Source organism: Pinus tabuliformis, chromosome Q (genome assembly GCF_031772625.1).
Source record: "Pinus tabuliformis cultivar Carrire ecotype Pingquan chromosome Q, CPIR1, whole genome shotgun sequence".
NCBI lineage: Eukaryota > Viridiplantae > Streptophyta > Pinopsida > Pinales > Pinaceae > Pinus > Pinus tabuliformis.
This window is the reverse complement of record NC_142296.1, coordinates 217,195,696-217,212,878: the sequence shown is the minus strand read 5'-3', so window position 1 is coordinate 217,212,878 and position 17,183 is coordinate 217,195,696. Positions and strand designations below refer to the sequence as shown.

Below are 17,183 nucleotides of genomic sequence, written 5' to 3'. Positions count from 1 at the left end.
CATGCATAGAGTTCCCATAGAAAATAATACTTACAACCAAAAGAACTTAATATTTGATAGAAATAAAAATGATCTCTTTCTAAATGAATTAAAAACTATTTTGCTTCCTTTATCTAGTATAGACAACATAGAAGACCTCTATCATAATTTTACTACAACCCTCTCATATTCTATTAACAAGTTCTCGATTGAAGTTTCAAATAATAAGAGAAATAGCAAAACCAATCCATGGTATGAAAAAGATTGTAAAAGTGCGAGGAGAGCAATTAAGGAAGTTGTTGATGAATCTCTTAAAATGGACAAGATAAAAATATACAAAGCCCTAACTAAAAGGAAAAAGAGGCAGTACATTCGTCAAAGATAGGAGAATCTCTTACACCTCTCTAAGATAGCTCCTAAGAAATTTTGGAGGCAGATTCTAACTAGGAAGACTAAGGATAATAATAAAATTGCTCTTCACGATTGGAATTCCTATCTTAAAAAGCTTTATGAATCTCCAAATGTCATGGATAATTCAGAAACCCTTCTCACAACGAAAGAAGTTTTCTCTTTAGAAGACATTAAGTTTGGGGTTAATCACCTCGCTAATGGGAAAGCTAAGGACATTGAAGGTTACCAAGTGGAAATCTTAAAAATTGGAGGTCCTGTCCTCATCCCCCACATCCACAAGCTTTTCAATCAAGAAGTCAAGCAAGGGTTCCCTAAACCTTGGACTGAGAGCCTCATTACCCCTATTTTTAAAAGTGGGGATACAAATAACCCCTCTAATTATCGAACAATTATGATCAGCCCTCTCTTAGCCAAGTTATATGGTAATATTTTGGAAAAGAAGTTAAGCATATGGCTTGAAAGTGAAGGTAAGCGGGCTAAAGGCCAAGCAGGTTTCAGAAGGCATCACTCAACAACAGACCACCTTGTTACGCTTAGGATCATTGCGGAGGAATGTCATAATGATAAATCCAATTTATTTTGTTGCTTTGTGGACTTTAGAAAGGCTTTCGATACGGTTCCTAGATACAACCTTTGGAATAGATTAGAAGAGCTAAAGGTTCCTCTCGAGTTGAGAGCTGCCGCTATAAGGTTATACGAGAATGTAATTGCCAAGCTAAAGAGCAATGAGGGGTGGTCGAAATATATTAAGTGTAACATCGGAGTTAAACAAGGTTTCCCCCTCTCCCCTACCCTATTTGGCATTTACATCGATAAGCTCGAAGGCTATTTAGAGGAAGCAAGATGTGATGGCACGATCTTAGCTGGGATAGTCGTCATCCTTCTTCTTTATGCTGACGATATTGTTCTTTTGGCAAGGTGCCCATCTGGTCTTGATAAGCAACTAAGGCTTCTTAAGGATTTTTGCTCTACCATGGGTATGACTGTTAACACTGACAAAACAAAAGTTATGATTATCAAATCCAAGAAGGACACTTACTCTAATTTTATGTATGACAATAATAACTTGGAGGAAGTGTATTCTTACAAGTACCTAGGAATTGATATTCATCACAAGCTCAAATTGAACCATAGCATTGAGAAAAGGATTAATGGGGGGTGGAAAGCTTATTTTGGTCTTGAAAATAATTGTAAAATAGCAAACCTCGTAATGTGGGATAAAAAGAAGTTCCTCTTTGAAACTTTAGTCACTCCTGTTATCTTATATGGCTGTGAGGTTTGGGGTTGCAGCATCTCCAGAGAATCATGGAGAAAGATTGAGCAAATCCAGAAGCGTTTTATAACTTATAACCTGAAAATTAAAAGTAATACACCCTATCCTATTCTCCTTATAGAAGCAGGTCTTTCCCCTATTGAGAGCCTAGCTATGCTTAGGTTTCTATTGTACAAGCACAAACTCAATAACATAGACGATCATAGACTTCTTAAGCTAGCTTTAAATTATAGCCAAAACCACCTAAGGCTCAATCGAGGGTGGCATAAAGACACAAGGGCCTGGTTAAACTATTGGGAGATCAACGAAAATGATGCATTGCAAAACATAAATAACATTAAAGATATTGTTACTTCTAAGTTCAAAGAAAAAATGTGGTGTGAGAAAGATTAAGAAGCTAAAAGAAAATTAAGTTATTATAAGAAGGTCATCAACCCCACCCTAGAAGATCAAAATTATCTCTCTATTTTAACTAGCTCAAAGAAGAAAATTAATATAGCAAAGATTAGAACAAATTCTCATGAGCTCCATAGTGAAACAGGTCGTTGGGCAGTTCCTAAAACGCCATGGACGGAAAGGATCTGCCATATATGTGAGAATAGGAACATCGAGGATGAAAACCACTTCCTCTTAGAGTGCCCCGTGTACAACCACATTAGATCTCAGTTTCACAATCTTTGTTACAATACTGACCTTCCTAGCCTTTTACAATGTCAAAATTATAGTGAGCTCGAGAGGCTTCTCTCCAAGCTTTTTGAGCATAGGAATAAAATCTTAAATCAAAATAAATAATTTGTTTCTTTAGGTCCGATAGACCATTGTTTGGTCTCAGCGGACGTTAACCATCATCATCATCATCATCATCAATATAGGAAAAAATAAATAAACATAAAAATAAAAATAAAAATAAAAACCATTTTTTTAATTAAAAAAATAAAATAATAAAAACATCTTTTAAAAAATGGTTAAATAATTACCAACAAAAAATAAAAATAAATTCGAATTAAAAAAAATTCAAAACAAATAAAAAAAATTAAAACTAAAACTAAAAAAAATAAATTAAAAATATTTAATTAAAAAAATAATATTATAAAATTAAAAAAAATTTAATATTTTTAATATTAATTTTTTAATATAATAATAATAATTATTAATATTTATACATTTTAAATAATTTTAACTAATTTTAATATTAACCCATTACACTAATAATACTTCTCACAAGATATCATTGATAATAATTCTATTTATAAATAAAAATAACATTGTACTAACATATTTGATATATAATTAATATTAAATATTAATAATAAATATAAAAAAATTTAAATTCAATATTCTAAGATTAATATTTTTTTTTTTTTGCGACAGTAACGGTTAGTTTTATTTGGGCGGCAAACAAGCTACCGCGTGCTTTTACAGTTCTGCTGAGTCAAAGACAGAGATCTGGGGAGTTCTTAATGGAGTTGGGATTGTTCGCCTCTAATCCGGAGATTTGCCAGTCCATCCGATGTTCGGAGTCAGAGAAAAGAGCTTCGTCGACTTTGACATGAGATCTCTTAGTGTTGGCTGTTGGAGTAGGAGGAACAACGCACAGTGCCAGAGGATTTCCTACGGAGCCTGATCTTGCTGTGCCAAAGAGCATCAATGCTGTTGATCTTCCTACGGATCTTGATCTTGCTGTGCCAAAGAGCATCAATGGCGTAGGAACCTGATTGACCACGCTTTGGAGAGATTGCTTCTTCAGCGGGAAGCTCCATCGCAAGTTTTGCGAAGTACAGTGGATGCTGCTTTCCGGAAGTGAGAGGTTCTGTTTATGCTGAACCCAGCCTTCAGGATTGAGAATGGAGTGAATATCAAAGCTGAAACTGAGTTGCGCCCTTGAGGGTCCTTTGAGGGCTCTTGGAAAGCAGGAACTCAACAGTAAACAGAGGTCGATAACACGGTAGCTGATATCAGGCTTGAAGTCATCGGTTTGCTTAGTTTGATTTGAGAAGAGGTCCCGAAGAACAGGAATGAGGGAGGAATAGGAAGCCCTTAGATCAAGAAGGAAGGAGGGTCGATCAGCAGGTGTATTAAGGGATGAAACAAGAAGATTCAATTAAATTGACCACCAGGGATCTCCGAGAACAGAGGGAGCCCAGATTGGCCTCCATATCAGCTTGAGAATTGAGGTTCCTTAAGATATGATAGAAGGAGATTTTATTGAATTTGGGCAGTAATAGCCTGATTTTTCTGATAATGGTGGCTAAATGAACCTGATGGGAGGTCTTAGGGTGTAGCATTGCCTGGATGATAAGTCTTGAATCTCCAAAGACAGAGAGAGAAAGGATATTTCTGTTAATCGCCAGAGTCAGCCCCTGCCACAATGCAAGAGCCTCCGCTCTGTTGTTGGTTTCGATTCCCAGACCCCAATGGAATCTCAGTTCCGGAGAGCCTCCAGGTCTCAATAGAACTCCACCACTGCCAGCAACCCCAGGGTTTCCTTTAGAGGCCCCGTCGAAAAATAAACAATGATCATCCAGGGCCGATCTCCACTTAATGAACTCTAGTTCTTCCAGCCTAATCTCCCAGTTGGCATGGACGGAAACAGGAGGAACGGGCCTTTCCTTCAGGTTTGGAACCAGAGCTTTGAACCATTGCTCCTCCTCTTTGACCAGACTCATTTCGTTCCTTGAGGAAGTATTGGCTTCCAAAGCCTCGCCCAGCAAAGCTTTTATTTTTGAGATAACTCTTATTGCAGTGCAACTTTCTTCTCGAAAAATTCTGTTATTCCTTTCCAACCACAGTTTCCAGCAAATGAATTTAGGGATCCACATCCAACTGGTTTTAAGAAGACTTTTATTTTTAAGGCAGAAGGGAGATAAGCTGGCCCAAGTTCTGAACAGGGCAGGGATGTTATCTGGAAAATCAAGGTTAGTTGGATCTAACAGCAGAACTCCCCTCCAGACTTCTTGAGCAAAGGGGCAAAGCAGCAACAGGTGACTGATAGTTTCTTCATCAGACCAGCAAAGTGGACATCTGGAAGGTCCTTCCATCCCTCGTCTTCGCAAATTATCTCTGGTAAGAATGCTTTGGTGTGCAACGGTCCAACAGAAGAAGTCGATTTTGGGAAGAGCTGGGAAATCCCATATAAATTTCCATTGGGCTGGATTGGGAGGAGCATATGGGACAGCCATAGTTCTTTTATAACCTTCGGAAACAGTGTAATGGCCAGAGATGGATCCCCAGCCTCTTTTGTCTTTAGCAGTGGCTTTTGAAGGAGATTTACCTTGGAGCAGATCTAATAGTAAAGAAGCTTCCCCCTGCAGCATAATGGGGACCTCCCCCAGGTTCCAACCATCCCAGGTTCTATCAGGAGCTTCTTTCCATTTCGAGATATCCCACAATGTGTGCAGATTGCAAGACTGAAGCCAATCTTTGATGTTTGCAAGACCTTCCACATGGTTCATTGGTTGGTCACCCAAGATCGAATCATCCCAGATTTTGATTTTCCTTCCATTACCAGGGATCCAATAAAGGTAATGGCTGAATTGCTCCCTAGCAGCATTACAAAGATTGAAGATCGGAGAACCTTTCTGAATTCTTGGAGGCTTATCCAGGCATCTCAAGCGCTGCCCTTGGAAGTATTTCTTCCAAATGACTCTTTTACTCCAGCTAGTATTTCCAGAGACTAAATTCCACAGAATCTTGGATCCCAAAGCAAGATTTTGGGCAGCCAAGTTACGCAGATGGAGGCCTCCTTCCAGAAATGGTCTCTTGAGAGTTTCCCAGTTCACTAAATGGATCCTTCTATCATTGTTATTCCCACCTTCCCACAGAAATCTTCTCAACAGGCTGTCCAATTTGCTGAGAAAGGTTTTGGGGGCAAGGAGAATAGAGTTTTGGTATAGGGGCATACTTATTAGGACCGATTTCATAAGGGTGACTTTCCCTGCATTATTCAGCCAAGAGGCACCCCAAGCTTGGATTCTATTCTTTATCTTATCGAGCAGAGGCAGCCAGTGGACAACTTTAGGCTTAGATTTGAAGATTGGGATCCCGAGGTATTTAAATGACTCCCAGTTTCGAATTCCATCCATTTCTAAAAGTCTTGCAATATCAGACAGCTCTTTGATCGAACAGTTCCAGCCATAGATAGAGCATTTTCGATAATTGATTTTGCTGCCCGAGATCAACCTGTAAATGTCCAGCTCCCTCTTGAAATGTCTGGCAGAGATTATGCTGGCTCCTCCGAGCAGCAAGGTGTCGTCGGCGAACTGGGCATGATTAATGTCTTTCACCTTGTGAGTAGTTCTGAGGCCAGGCAGAGTTTGATTTTGCTGGTTATGATCTAGTTGGAAACTAAGCACCGAGGCCTGGACAGCATATAGAAGCGGAGACAAAGGACATCCTTGTCTCAGGCCCCTAGAAGCTTGGAAGAAGTCAGTAGAACGGCCATTGACCAAAGGCGCGATCCATGGTGAGGCAATACAGGCTTTCACCCAGTTTATGAAGTCTGTTGAGAAGCCTAGCTTCTTCATCACAGCGAACAAAAATTCATGTCTCACCCTATCAAATGCGTTAGCCAGATCGAGCTTAATCACCATACCTTTCTCGTTTCTTTGGCAACTAGAGTGAACTGCTTCTTGGACCAGCACAATGTTGTCCAATATCTTTCTTCCTTTTATGAATCCGCCTTGATTTTCAGGGATGATGTCTGGCAAAATGTTTTTAAGCCTGTTGGCTATTATTTTGGAGACCAACTTATAACTGGAATTGCACAAAGATATTGGCCTAAATCTGCTGAAGTCTGAGGCGCCTTTCTCTTTTGGGATCAAGGCGAGAAAGGCTGAGTTGATGCCACCGCCCAGCTTTACACAATTCTGGGATTTTCTGACCATTCTCAATAGGTCTTTTTTAATTGTTGACCAGCAAGTCAAAAGAAACCTGACAGAGAACCCATCTGGGCCTGGGGCTTTATCAGGCTCCATGCTGTTCAGAACATCCTTTAGTTCTTCCATACTAATCGGAGCTGTCAGCATGGCATTGTCCGAATCCTGGACGCATTTGGGAATTAAATCGATCGGATAGGAATGGGGATCAATAGCTGGTTCTTCAGGAGCCGAATAAAGATCTTGATAGAAGGAATATGCAGCTCTCTTAATGCCTTCGAAATCCTTAATCACAGAATTTTGGTAATGAATCTCTGAGACTGATTTGAAATTCTTTCGGGCTTCGGCTTGCTTATGAAAGAAGCTGGTGTTCTTATCTCCGGACTGCAGCCAAAGATTCCTAGACTTCTGGCGCCAAAATTCTTCCTCCTCCCTGCTAGATCTATGAACCTCTTTTTGAAGCTCGACTTCTTTTAGGAGCAGGCTTTGAGAAACAGGACTATGCTCCATATCTAACTGATGAGCAGCGAGCCTGTTTAGAGTTTCTTTTCTTTTGGCTGTGGGGGATTGCAGTCTTTTAGCCCAATCTTTAAGGTTTCTTTTTAGAACCCTGATTTTCTCTTCCCACACAAAGAATGGAGAACCATGGACGGGCCTATTCCAAGATTCAGAGACCACCTCTTGAAAGCCTTCTTGCTGGATCCAAAGAGGGCTGAACCGAAATGGAATGGGGCCTAGATTGCTATCCAGGGAAAGCTCGAGAAGAATGGGCTTATGATCAGAGGTGAGATTTGGAAGAATTTTAGAGGTTGCCATAAGACCGCAAGTTAGGAAAGAAGAGTGGACAAGGAATCTATCCAAACGGGCAGCAATGTGGTTGGGGGCTATTCTTTTGTTGGACCAGGTGAATTTACCTGAAGAAGGTTTAATGTCCTCCAGGTCCCAGCCCAGCATTATATCTTCAACCCATTCTCTGGCAGGATCCCTGACGATGGAGCCTCCCTTTTTCTCATCAAGAGCAAGGGTGACATTCAGGTCACCTGCAATGATGATATTCCCGGGATTTTGCTCTAAAAGAAATGAATGAAGCGAGTTCCAACAGATTTTTTTCTCGCTTGGCAATACAGGAGCATAAACATTAAACATACTTACTTGCTGACCAGAATCCTTGTGGAGAAGCTGAATGAAGAGCCAGTGGGGGCTGCTTTTTTCTTGAATAAAGTCATATATGGCGCTGTTCCAGAAGGTGGCTATTCCACCAGAGGCGCCTCTTGCACTAACCGCTCTTCCATGGCCTTTTTTCCAAAAAACTTTACTGGATTGGAGGAGAGGAAGATCCTCCAACTTTGTCTCCTGGATGAGGAGGATTTCAGGCGAGTATATTCTCACTATATCTTTCAGGGCTTCCTCTTTCGACCTGCTACCTAAACCTCTGCAGTTCCAGGAGACGTATTTCATTATTTACTATTTTGGGGAGATGAGGCTCCTATTGGAGCCTTGTTACTCTTGCGCCCAGATCTGGTATTCATCATTGCTTTGAGAGTTTTTTGGGAACCTTGGAGGACATCTATGTAAGTTTTTTCCTCTCTCTGTTTCTTCTTGGATTTCCGCCCTCTAGTCGTCTTGATTGGGGTGACTAGCGAGTTGTCAGTTTCAGAATCTCTCTCTTCTGATTCTCCCTCAGAGTCTGAGGCTAGACTAATGTGTTCTTCGTTGCCTTCATTTCCCCTCTGACAATCCTCAGGTGGAGGGACTGTTGGTTCAACTTCATTTACTTTCCCTTGTTTCTCCTTATTTTCTGTTTCCTCTTGGGTCTCCTTGTCATCCACCTTTTCTCCAGAGGAGGATCCATCTTTAGAAGCAGCAGCGGCTTTTGGGTTAAAATGAGGCTTCCCCATTGGAACGGAGTTGTTCTGTCCCGGAGGCTTTGGAACAACCTTTCCCTTTCTGATTTCTTTCCATCCTTCTTCTTCAACCGTGTTCCCTGTTGGAGCTTTTGGGCAGTTTCTCTGGAAGTGTCCGTGTTCATGACAGGTTCGGCATTTGAAAGGCAACTGCTCGTAGTCCAGCTTCTGGTAGTGCTGCCATTCTCCAACTTTGAGTTTGATCGCTTCTGGTAGCCCGGCTTCCAAATCGACTTCCACGCAGATTCTAGCACATGTATATTGGCCCTTGTGATCAGCTTTGTCAATGAATCGACCCAGCCCATTACCAATCTTCTGCAGAGATTGATAGCTCCAACAGTGTAACGGGAGGTTAGGTAAGCGAACCCAGACCGGCGCCTCCTTGGGGACATCGACGGATGGGTCAAAGTCAGGACTCCATTTGTTGAGATACAGTCCCTGATTTCCCATAAAATACGGCCCGTTTCTGAACACCAGGTCGCGATCTTCTTTGGTGGTAAATTCAAAAATGAAATAGCCTCGTCCTACAGCATAACAAATCACATTATTTTTCAGCTGAGGTCTCCAGTTTCGCTGAATCCAATCGTCCGTGGTTTTGGTGGACGACCAACGGCCCATAAACTGCCCTACCAGGCCTCTGTCAGACAGCGCAAGAGCAATTTTAATCGGTTGTTCCTCTGGAAGTGCTATCTCTGGTATTTCCTCAAGCTTTTTTATGAATTTCGGCACCTCAGAGTTCTGTTGCTTCTTCCCTTTCTGCGTTAACAGTCTTCGAAATGCATCTTCAGAGGATAATGGAGGGGTGGGAGCGGACTCCCCACCCCCAGGTCCGCTCATGGCTGCGTCCAAGAACTGTGGCGGCGGCAAACCTAATCTCGGCTCCGCGGTTCAGAGCAGAGCGCGCGTCTCCCCGTCAACTGCCAATATTATTAATATTATATATTAATACAATATTCTAGGATTAATATGATCAATACTAATTATGATCAATATTAATATTAATACTAATTATTATTATTAATTATTATATTAATATATAATAATTATTAATAACAATAATATTTACAATTAATAATAATTTCTTTATTAAGCTAAATAGTAACCTATTCTTAAAATTTATTAAAAAAAAATAATAATAATTGTACCAACATATATTATAATAAATATTAAATATTAATACAATATACTAGGATTAATAATATTTTTAATATAATATCATTAATACTAATTATTATTATTAATTATTATAATTCTAATTATTATTACTAATTATCATATTAATAATAATAATTAATGATCATAATAATAATAATAATAATTACAATTAATATTAATAATAAATAATAATAAATATTAATGATCAAGCATTTATTATAAATATTAAATATTAATACAATATACTAAGGATTAATATTTTTAACATTAATTATGATTATTATAATATCATTAATACTAATTATTATTATTAATTATTATATTAATAATAATAATTAATAATAAAATCAATATTAATAATAACTATCATATTATATTAAAAGTAACTAATTATTATAATTATAATTAATATTAATTTTTAATTATGATAATGATCAATCTTAATGATAATTGATATTAATTTAAATCAATTAATTAACTCTTCCCCAAAAAAGTAATAATAATAATAATAATAATAATTTTTAATTAAATTAATCAGAGACAGCCGACATCTCATCAAAAATTATTATTCAAAAATTGAGAGCCGACTTTCATCTCATTTTACTCTCCTCATTACTATTTAATCTCTCAACTAAGCTCTTCTTCTATCAAGCATTCAAGTTGTCTTGATGATGGATCCCGGTTGGGATTTGAAACATTGGCAGAAAATGGTTCTCACTGTGGATTCTCCAGTAACTAAGTCAAAAGTAATAAACCACAGAGGTCTTAAATCCATAAAATAAAAAAAATAAATAATTAAAATAAAAAAAATAAATTTAAAATTAACATAAAATAAAATAAAAAACAAATTAAAAAAAAAACTATATTAAAAAAACAATTAACTTCTTTTTAATTTTATTGCAAAATTAACAATTAACTATATTAAAAATTAAAAAATTTAAAAAAACCTATATATATATATAATTTTTATTATTATTATTATTATTATTATTATTATTATTATTATTAATTATTAATTATTTATTTAATTTTAAATTTAATACCCCTCCCCCCTCGCTCATCCCCACTGCATCACTGCCCTGTCCCTCTCCACCCCCACTCCCCCATCGCAGCCCCCCATCCACTCCCCGCCCCACACCGTCCCTCCTCCCTGGGCCTCCCCTCTCCTGTCCCCCGATCCCTGTCCCCCACGCCCTCCCTCACCCACCTTCTCCCTCCTCTGCCCTCCCCCAATCCCCGCCCCACATGCCCTCCCTCACCCCCCTTCCACCCCTTGTCACCCCCCTCCCTCACCCCCCGTCCCCTCTCCAGCCGGCTCTCCTCGCCCGCCCCAGTCCCCAACCAGAGACCAAGAGGCTGCAGGCCGATTTCGGGAATCGACCTACGGCCTCTTGGCCGCTAGTTGGAGGCCCATGAAATTAACACATTGTGGGGCAGACTTAATTCATTATAACAAAACAATTAAAATCAACTATCAAATTGCACATAATGAGATCGGGTTGCTAGACAAACATCGACACAGACCATACAAATATATATATATATATATATATATATATATATATATATATATATATATATATATATATATATATATGAAAGATACATAAGAAAAAAAATTCAAATATTGAAAAAGAACAATTGAAAAAAACACAAAAATACAAAAGAAAACAAAAATTCAAATATTAAAAAAAAATTAAAAAATAATAACAAGTAATAAAACATAAAAAACATGACAAAAAAAATGAAATATAAAAAATATATAGAAATGCAAAAATTCAAATATTGAAAAAAAATCAAAATATAATAATGACTAATAAAACATAAAAAACACTGATGAATAGAAGGCGAGCTTTGCAACCTGCGAGATCCGCATTCTGCACAATCTGAATCCTGCGAGCGCGTCCGCTTTCGGCGCGTTCTAAACCTGCGAGCGCGTCCGCTGAGGGCTCTGCTGCAGACTGCGGCCGGCCTAGCTGGGTCTGCTGGCTCTTCATGGAGGATCTGACTCCCCGACAAGGGCCTCCCTCTCCTCCTCCGCGTTCCGTTGCTGAGGCCTTCAAAACCTTGCTGGCCTCTCTGCCCAAGAAGAAATGCATGGAATCTGCAAAGTTTGTGAAAAAACTAGAAGATATCCTTGAGATCGCTCTCCTGCAAGAAGGACTGATCCAAGTAGCCTTGTCTCTGGCAGATCGTGCTCTCGTTGGTCGATTTACAGGACTTTGGCCTTCTCCGAAATCAACTGAGAACTGGGTCGCCAGGAACTAGACACCTTTGATAAAAAACAAGGTAACCTCTTACTTCCTCGGAAGAGGATATTTTTTGTTTGAATTCTTTGCAAAAGAGGACAAAGATCTCATTTTCAGGAATGGCCCTTACTTCATGGGCCCTCAAGGTCTGTATTTAAATAAATGGACACCAGACTTCGATCCGGTTGTGGATGTGCCAACAACAGTCCCGGTGTGGGTGACACTCCCCAACCTTCTAGTTCACTACTGGAACTGGGATTCTCTGAAGCACATAGGAAATACCCTTGGAAAATTTATAGATAAGGCCAACAGCAAAGATCAGTATGACTGCACCAGAATCTGTGTGGAGGTAGATCTGGAGGTCGGACTACCGGAAGCCATCAAAATAGTTGTAGGTCCCTGGACTCATGTACAGAAATTGGATTATGAGCAGCTGCCATTAAAATGCCGGAAGTGCCATGTCTATGGACACTTTGCCAGAGACTGCCCATCCAAAGGGGTGGAAGAAAAAGGGAAGGAAGATGGATGGAACCAGGTAAAACACTCCAAAACTTCTCATAAGAAGAATGCAAATGTAAACGTTAAAGCTCCTCAAGCGGGTCCTGCTCAGAAACCATCCATGGAAAGCCAAGGAAATAAATTCAAGATCCTGGGATCTGAAATCATGAACACCTAGGAGACAGAAATCCCAAAGGAGGCCTCTCCATCTAAAGCCTTCCCCTCCACCAAAATTGTACCAGAGAGATCCAAGGGGAGGATATCAGAAGAGGAGGAGGAAACCCAAGAGTCCGAGGAATTAGAGGAAGAAGGGGAAATAGGTGAATCACAGTCTTCTCCGAGAAGATCTACAAGAGGATGCAAGTCTGCAAAGGAAAAAAGAGAACAAGAAACTTATAAGGAAAAGCTCTAGGGCAGCCAGCCAACGTTAGAGAAACTCCTAGAAAAAACCCTGAAGATGACGAGGATTCAGTCCCAGGGCTCTAAGGGAGCCCATCACGGAAAAAGTAAATGATGAAGATAGTCTCCTGGAATTGTAGGGGAATGGACACCAAAGCCAAGGAAGAAGCAATGAACAGTTTAATAAGGCTGGAAGCCCCGGACATCCTTCTCATCCAGGAGACTAAATTGGAGGACTCAGCTTTCCTCCAAGTAAGCAAAAATTTTTGCAAAAAAGACGGAGCACATCAATCTCTGCCCGTGGAGCTTCGGGAGGGCTTGGGACGCTCTAGAATCCTAATAAGTTCTTATTAATCTTTGAGTCCCTGAATACTCATTGGATTTTTTAAAAAATGCAGCATTTAGAATCTAAGGAAATTATTTGCCTGTTCAATGTATATGCTCCTAATAATGCAGGTCAGAAAAAAATATGTTGGGACTCCATCAAAAGCTTGGCAGATCTAGAGAATCTGGAAAATATAATCATAGCTAGAGATCTCAACCTCACCCTCCTCTTATCAGAAAAAAGAGGAGGCAGTATTGTCAGGGATCCGACAAGACAATTAGTGGAAGACCTCATGCAAGATTGGGATCTGATAGACATTAAGTTGATTACTGGTAAGTTCACTTGGTCAAATAAGAGAGTTGGTTTGAGTTACATAGCGGCAAGACTTGATATATTTTTGGTTCAAAGATCCTTCCTACTTCTTGGATTAGAGGCTAGAATGCACATTCTCCACAACAGTGTTTCAGATCACAAGCCCATTAGCCTAGAGCTGTTGACCCCCAAGGATCTGGGGTCTATACCTTTCAAATTCAGCTCACTTTGGACCAAAGAGGCAGACTTCATGGAAAAGGTCAGAGACTGCTGGAAAGATCCAGTCAAGGGCTCCGCTTTTTTTGTTTGGGAGGAAAAAATTAGAAGGGTAAAAGGCATGCTGAAAAATTGGGCTAAGACCTTGCCCAACCCTGCTGCTGAAAGGAAAAAAATCCAAAGCTCTTTAGAAAATCAACATCTCCATCTAGAAGCAATTGAAATTACTAAAGATGAATTGGAAAAGGAGGCCCAGCTTCAGCAAAATTTCCACAAGGCCTATCTGGCAGAAGAAGAATACTGGAGGCTCAAGTCCAGGAGTCTTTGGCTCAAATCTGGCAACAGAAACTCCTCCTTTTTCCATAAACAAGCCCAAGCCAAGAAAGGCGGCAATTCCATCTCTGAAATAAAAGAAGATAACTGCACCCTGAAGGATTTTTCCAGCATCAAAAAGGCAGCCTCAGAGAATTTTGAGAAGCTGTATAGGGAAGACATAGAGGCTGGTCAAAACGATATTCTGCTGGACACTGTCCCCAGCCTTATCACGCCCAGAATGAATCAGGCACTTGAAGATAAAATCTCCCAAAAGGAAGTCAGGGAGGCCCTCTTTGTAATGGATCCTAATAAAGCCCCGGGACCGGACAGTTTTACTCCTACATTTCTCCAGACGTGTTGGCAGATTGTTGAGAAGGAGTTCTACAAAATGATCCAGAAGTCCCAAGAATGTCAGAAAATTGGAGGTTGCACAAATTCAACTTTTCTCGCCCTCATCCCTAAAGAAAAAGGTGCAAAATCTTTTAGCGGATTTCGCCCAATCTCCTTATGCAATATTGGGTACAAAGTGATTACCAAAGTGATAGCTAACAGGTTGAAGAAAATTCTCCCCAAAATCATCTCGGAGAACCAAGGTAGATTTATTCATGGCAGGCAACTTGTGGACAACTTCGTTCTGGTCCAAGAGGCGATTCATTCCAGCCTTCACCGAAAGGAAAAAGGTATGGTTATTAAACTAGATCTAGCAAATGCTTTTGATCGTGTTAGGCATAGTTTTTTGTTTGATGTGTTGCACAAACTGGGGTTCGGTCAAAGTTTCATCAAGTGGATTAGAGCCTGTATTTCGGAACCTTGGATTGCCCCCCTGGTGAACGGTAGGGCTGCTGAGTTTTTCAAAGCATCTAGAGGGCTAAGGCAGGGGTGTCCCCTCTCACCCCTTCTATTTGTGCTACAGGCTTCTGTCCTCAGCTTCTATTTAGGGAAAAAACAACAAGATCAAGACATCGCTGGCCTGTGCATTGCAAGAGGGGTAAAGAGCATCAACCACGCCCTCTTCGCTGATGATACCTTGCTGCTGGGGGCTGCAACTCCTCATTCTGCAATAAAATTTAAAGAAGTGCTGGAAGACTACTGTAAGGCTTCGGGCAGCGTATTAAATAATGGCAAATGCCATATCTACTGTTGGAATATTCCTGCTTCAACTGCAAGCTCCATTGCCAGGTGTCTAGGCTTTGCAGCCTCTACATCTTGGTCCTCATTTAAATATCTTGGGTTGCCCATCTTTCACAAGAGGGCCTTGAGCAAAGACTGGTATCCCCAGATAGACAAATTCAAAGCAAAAATGCAGGCCTGGGGATCCTCCTGGCTCAACATTGCTGGAAAATCAGTGCTCATCAAATCAGTGCTTAGCAGCCTTCCGCTATTCAAATTCTTTGTTCTCTTGGCGCCTGTGGGAAGCATTAAAAATATGGAGGGGCTAATAAGAAATTTTTTCTAGAAAGAAGGTAAACAAAATGAGAAGAGGTTACCCCTAGTCAATTGGGAAATTGTCACCAAACTGATTCAGGATGGAGGATTGAACTTCAAAGACCTCAGTGTTCAGAATTTAGCCATGGGAGCCAAATTGATTTGGAAAATAATTGCTCCAAATCTAGGTTGGGTCCAATATGCACTGTGGAGGAAATACTTCAGAGGATCGAGACTTAGATGCCTGGAACAGCCCAAAAATCAATTCAGAACCCCCTTCAACATGATTAGCAGCGAAATTGGCTCACTGATAAGAAACCATTCCTTTTGGATTCCAGGAAATGGGAAACGCATTAATATGTGGAATGACATAATACTAAATAGACCCCCGCTGGCAGACTTGGGATCCACGACAGAGCTAAAATGATGGATGACAGAGGCTAGCATCAGCACGCTATGGGACCTCTCAAACTGGAATGGTGATGTTTGGATGGGCTGGAAACAGCTCCCAGTTCCACCCGCCTTACAAACAGAACTGGCAATGTTCACCACGATGATGCACGGGCTGGCTCCTATACATGCACGCAGACAGGACGTGAGAGGTTGGGGCTCGAATCTGGCAGGTTACACGGTGGCTCAGGGCTACGCTAAGTGTCTGGAGCGGCCTCACGTGCCTCCCAATCCAGCTCCCTGGGTAGGCATTTGGAAACTCCCTTCAATTCCAAAAGTTGATCACTTCTGCTGGCTTCTTTGCCACCAAAAAATTCTAACTGAAGACAGGCTACAGAAAAGGGGCATCTCTGGACCTTCAAGATGCTCGCTTTGCAAGGAAAGCTCGGAATCCACCCTTCACCTCATGATAGAGTGCAAATTCGCAGTTTTCATCTGGCAGGAGCTTCTTGGTTCATGGAATTATAAGTTCATCTTCCCCTCCTCTGTTTCGGACCTGTTTGCGGGCTGGATGGCCAGATATCTAGGCCCAAATCCAAAAAATAAAACAGTCAGGGCAACTTGGAGTGCTCTGCCTAAATTCATCAGCTGGAAAGTCTGGCTGGAAAGGAATAGAAGGATATTCCGAAATAAGGAACAAGACTTTAGAATAGTTGCCAATTCAGTGAAATGTCAGCTAGCTGAGTGGCTGGGAGACAAAGGAGATGATTCTAATCTAAGCGAGCAAGACATTGATTTGGGAACTGCCCTTACTTTCAAATTTCAAAAATCGAAAAGCACATCTACATCTCTTAAAGACTGGCAAATCAGGAAAAATAAAGAAGATTTTCAAGCTTGGCTGTCCAAACAAAAACTTCCATCTCTCTTCTTTGATGGGGCAGCAAAAGGAAATCCAGGTATTGCTGGAGCTAGAGGGCTCATCATAAATCCAGATGAAACATCTTCACAAAGATTTGCCTAGGGATTAGGCCATTCCTCAAGCATACAAGCTGAAGCGATGGCCCTTTTTCAAGGAATCAAACTTCTCAAAGAGCTGGGCCTCAAGGAGGCAAAAGTCTTTGGGGATTCCCAGGTTATCATCAAAGCGGTGGCGACCAATTCTAATCCAGCGGACCTGCAGATCGCAAGGATAATTACAAGGATTAAAGGAATGGCAAAGTCCCTGAAACTGAAATACTTTCATGTTTTGAGATCAAATAACAAAGAAGCAGACATTGAGGCAAACAAGGCAGTCCAGTTAGTTGCTGGAACTATTCTTAGAGATAATGAAATCTTTTGGGACCCAATCCCCTAAAGAGCCATGTTTTACTGCATACTATTGGAAAAGTTTGTTTGTATTTTTAAGCTCGGGATCTTAGTAGCAAAAGTTCACTATATAAAATGTAAAAAGAGGAGCTT

The 17,183-nt window shown here is 40.4% G+C and overlaps 1 protein-coding gene across 1 annotated transcript; it reads right to left on the bottom strand.

The window, feature by feature from the left end:
* Window positions 1-3,222: 3,222 nt before the first annotated feature.
* On the bottom strand, window positions 3,223-9,278 carry LOC149218982 (uncharacterized). Its single transcript, XM_089386680.1, has 3 exons — window positions 8,179-9,278; window positions 3,952-7,969; window positions 3,223-3,450 (listed from the first exon to the last, which is right to left on the bottom strand). The coding sequence occupies exons 1-3, from the start codon at window positions 9,276-9,278 to the stop codon at window positions 3,223-3,225; spliced, it is 5,346 nt and encodes a 1,781-aa protein (XP_089242806.1).
* Between the last annotated feature and the right edge of the window lie 7,905 nt (window positions 9,279-17,183).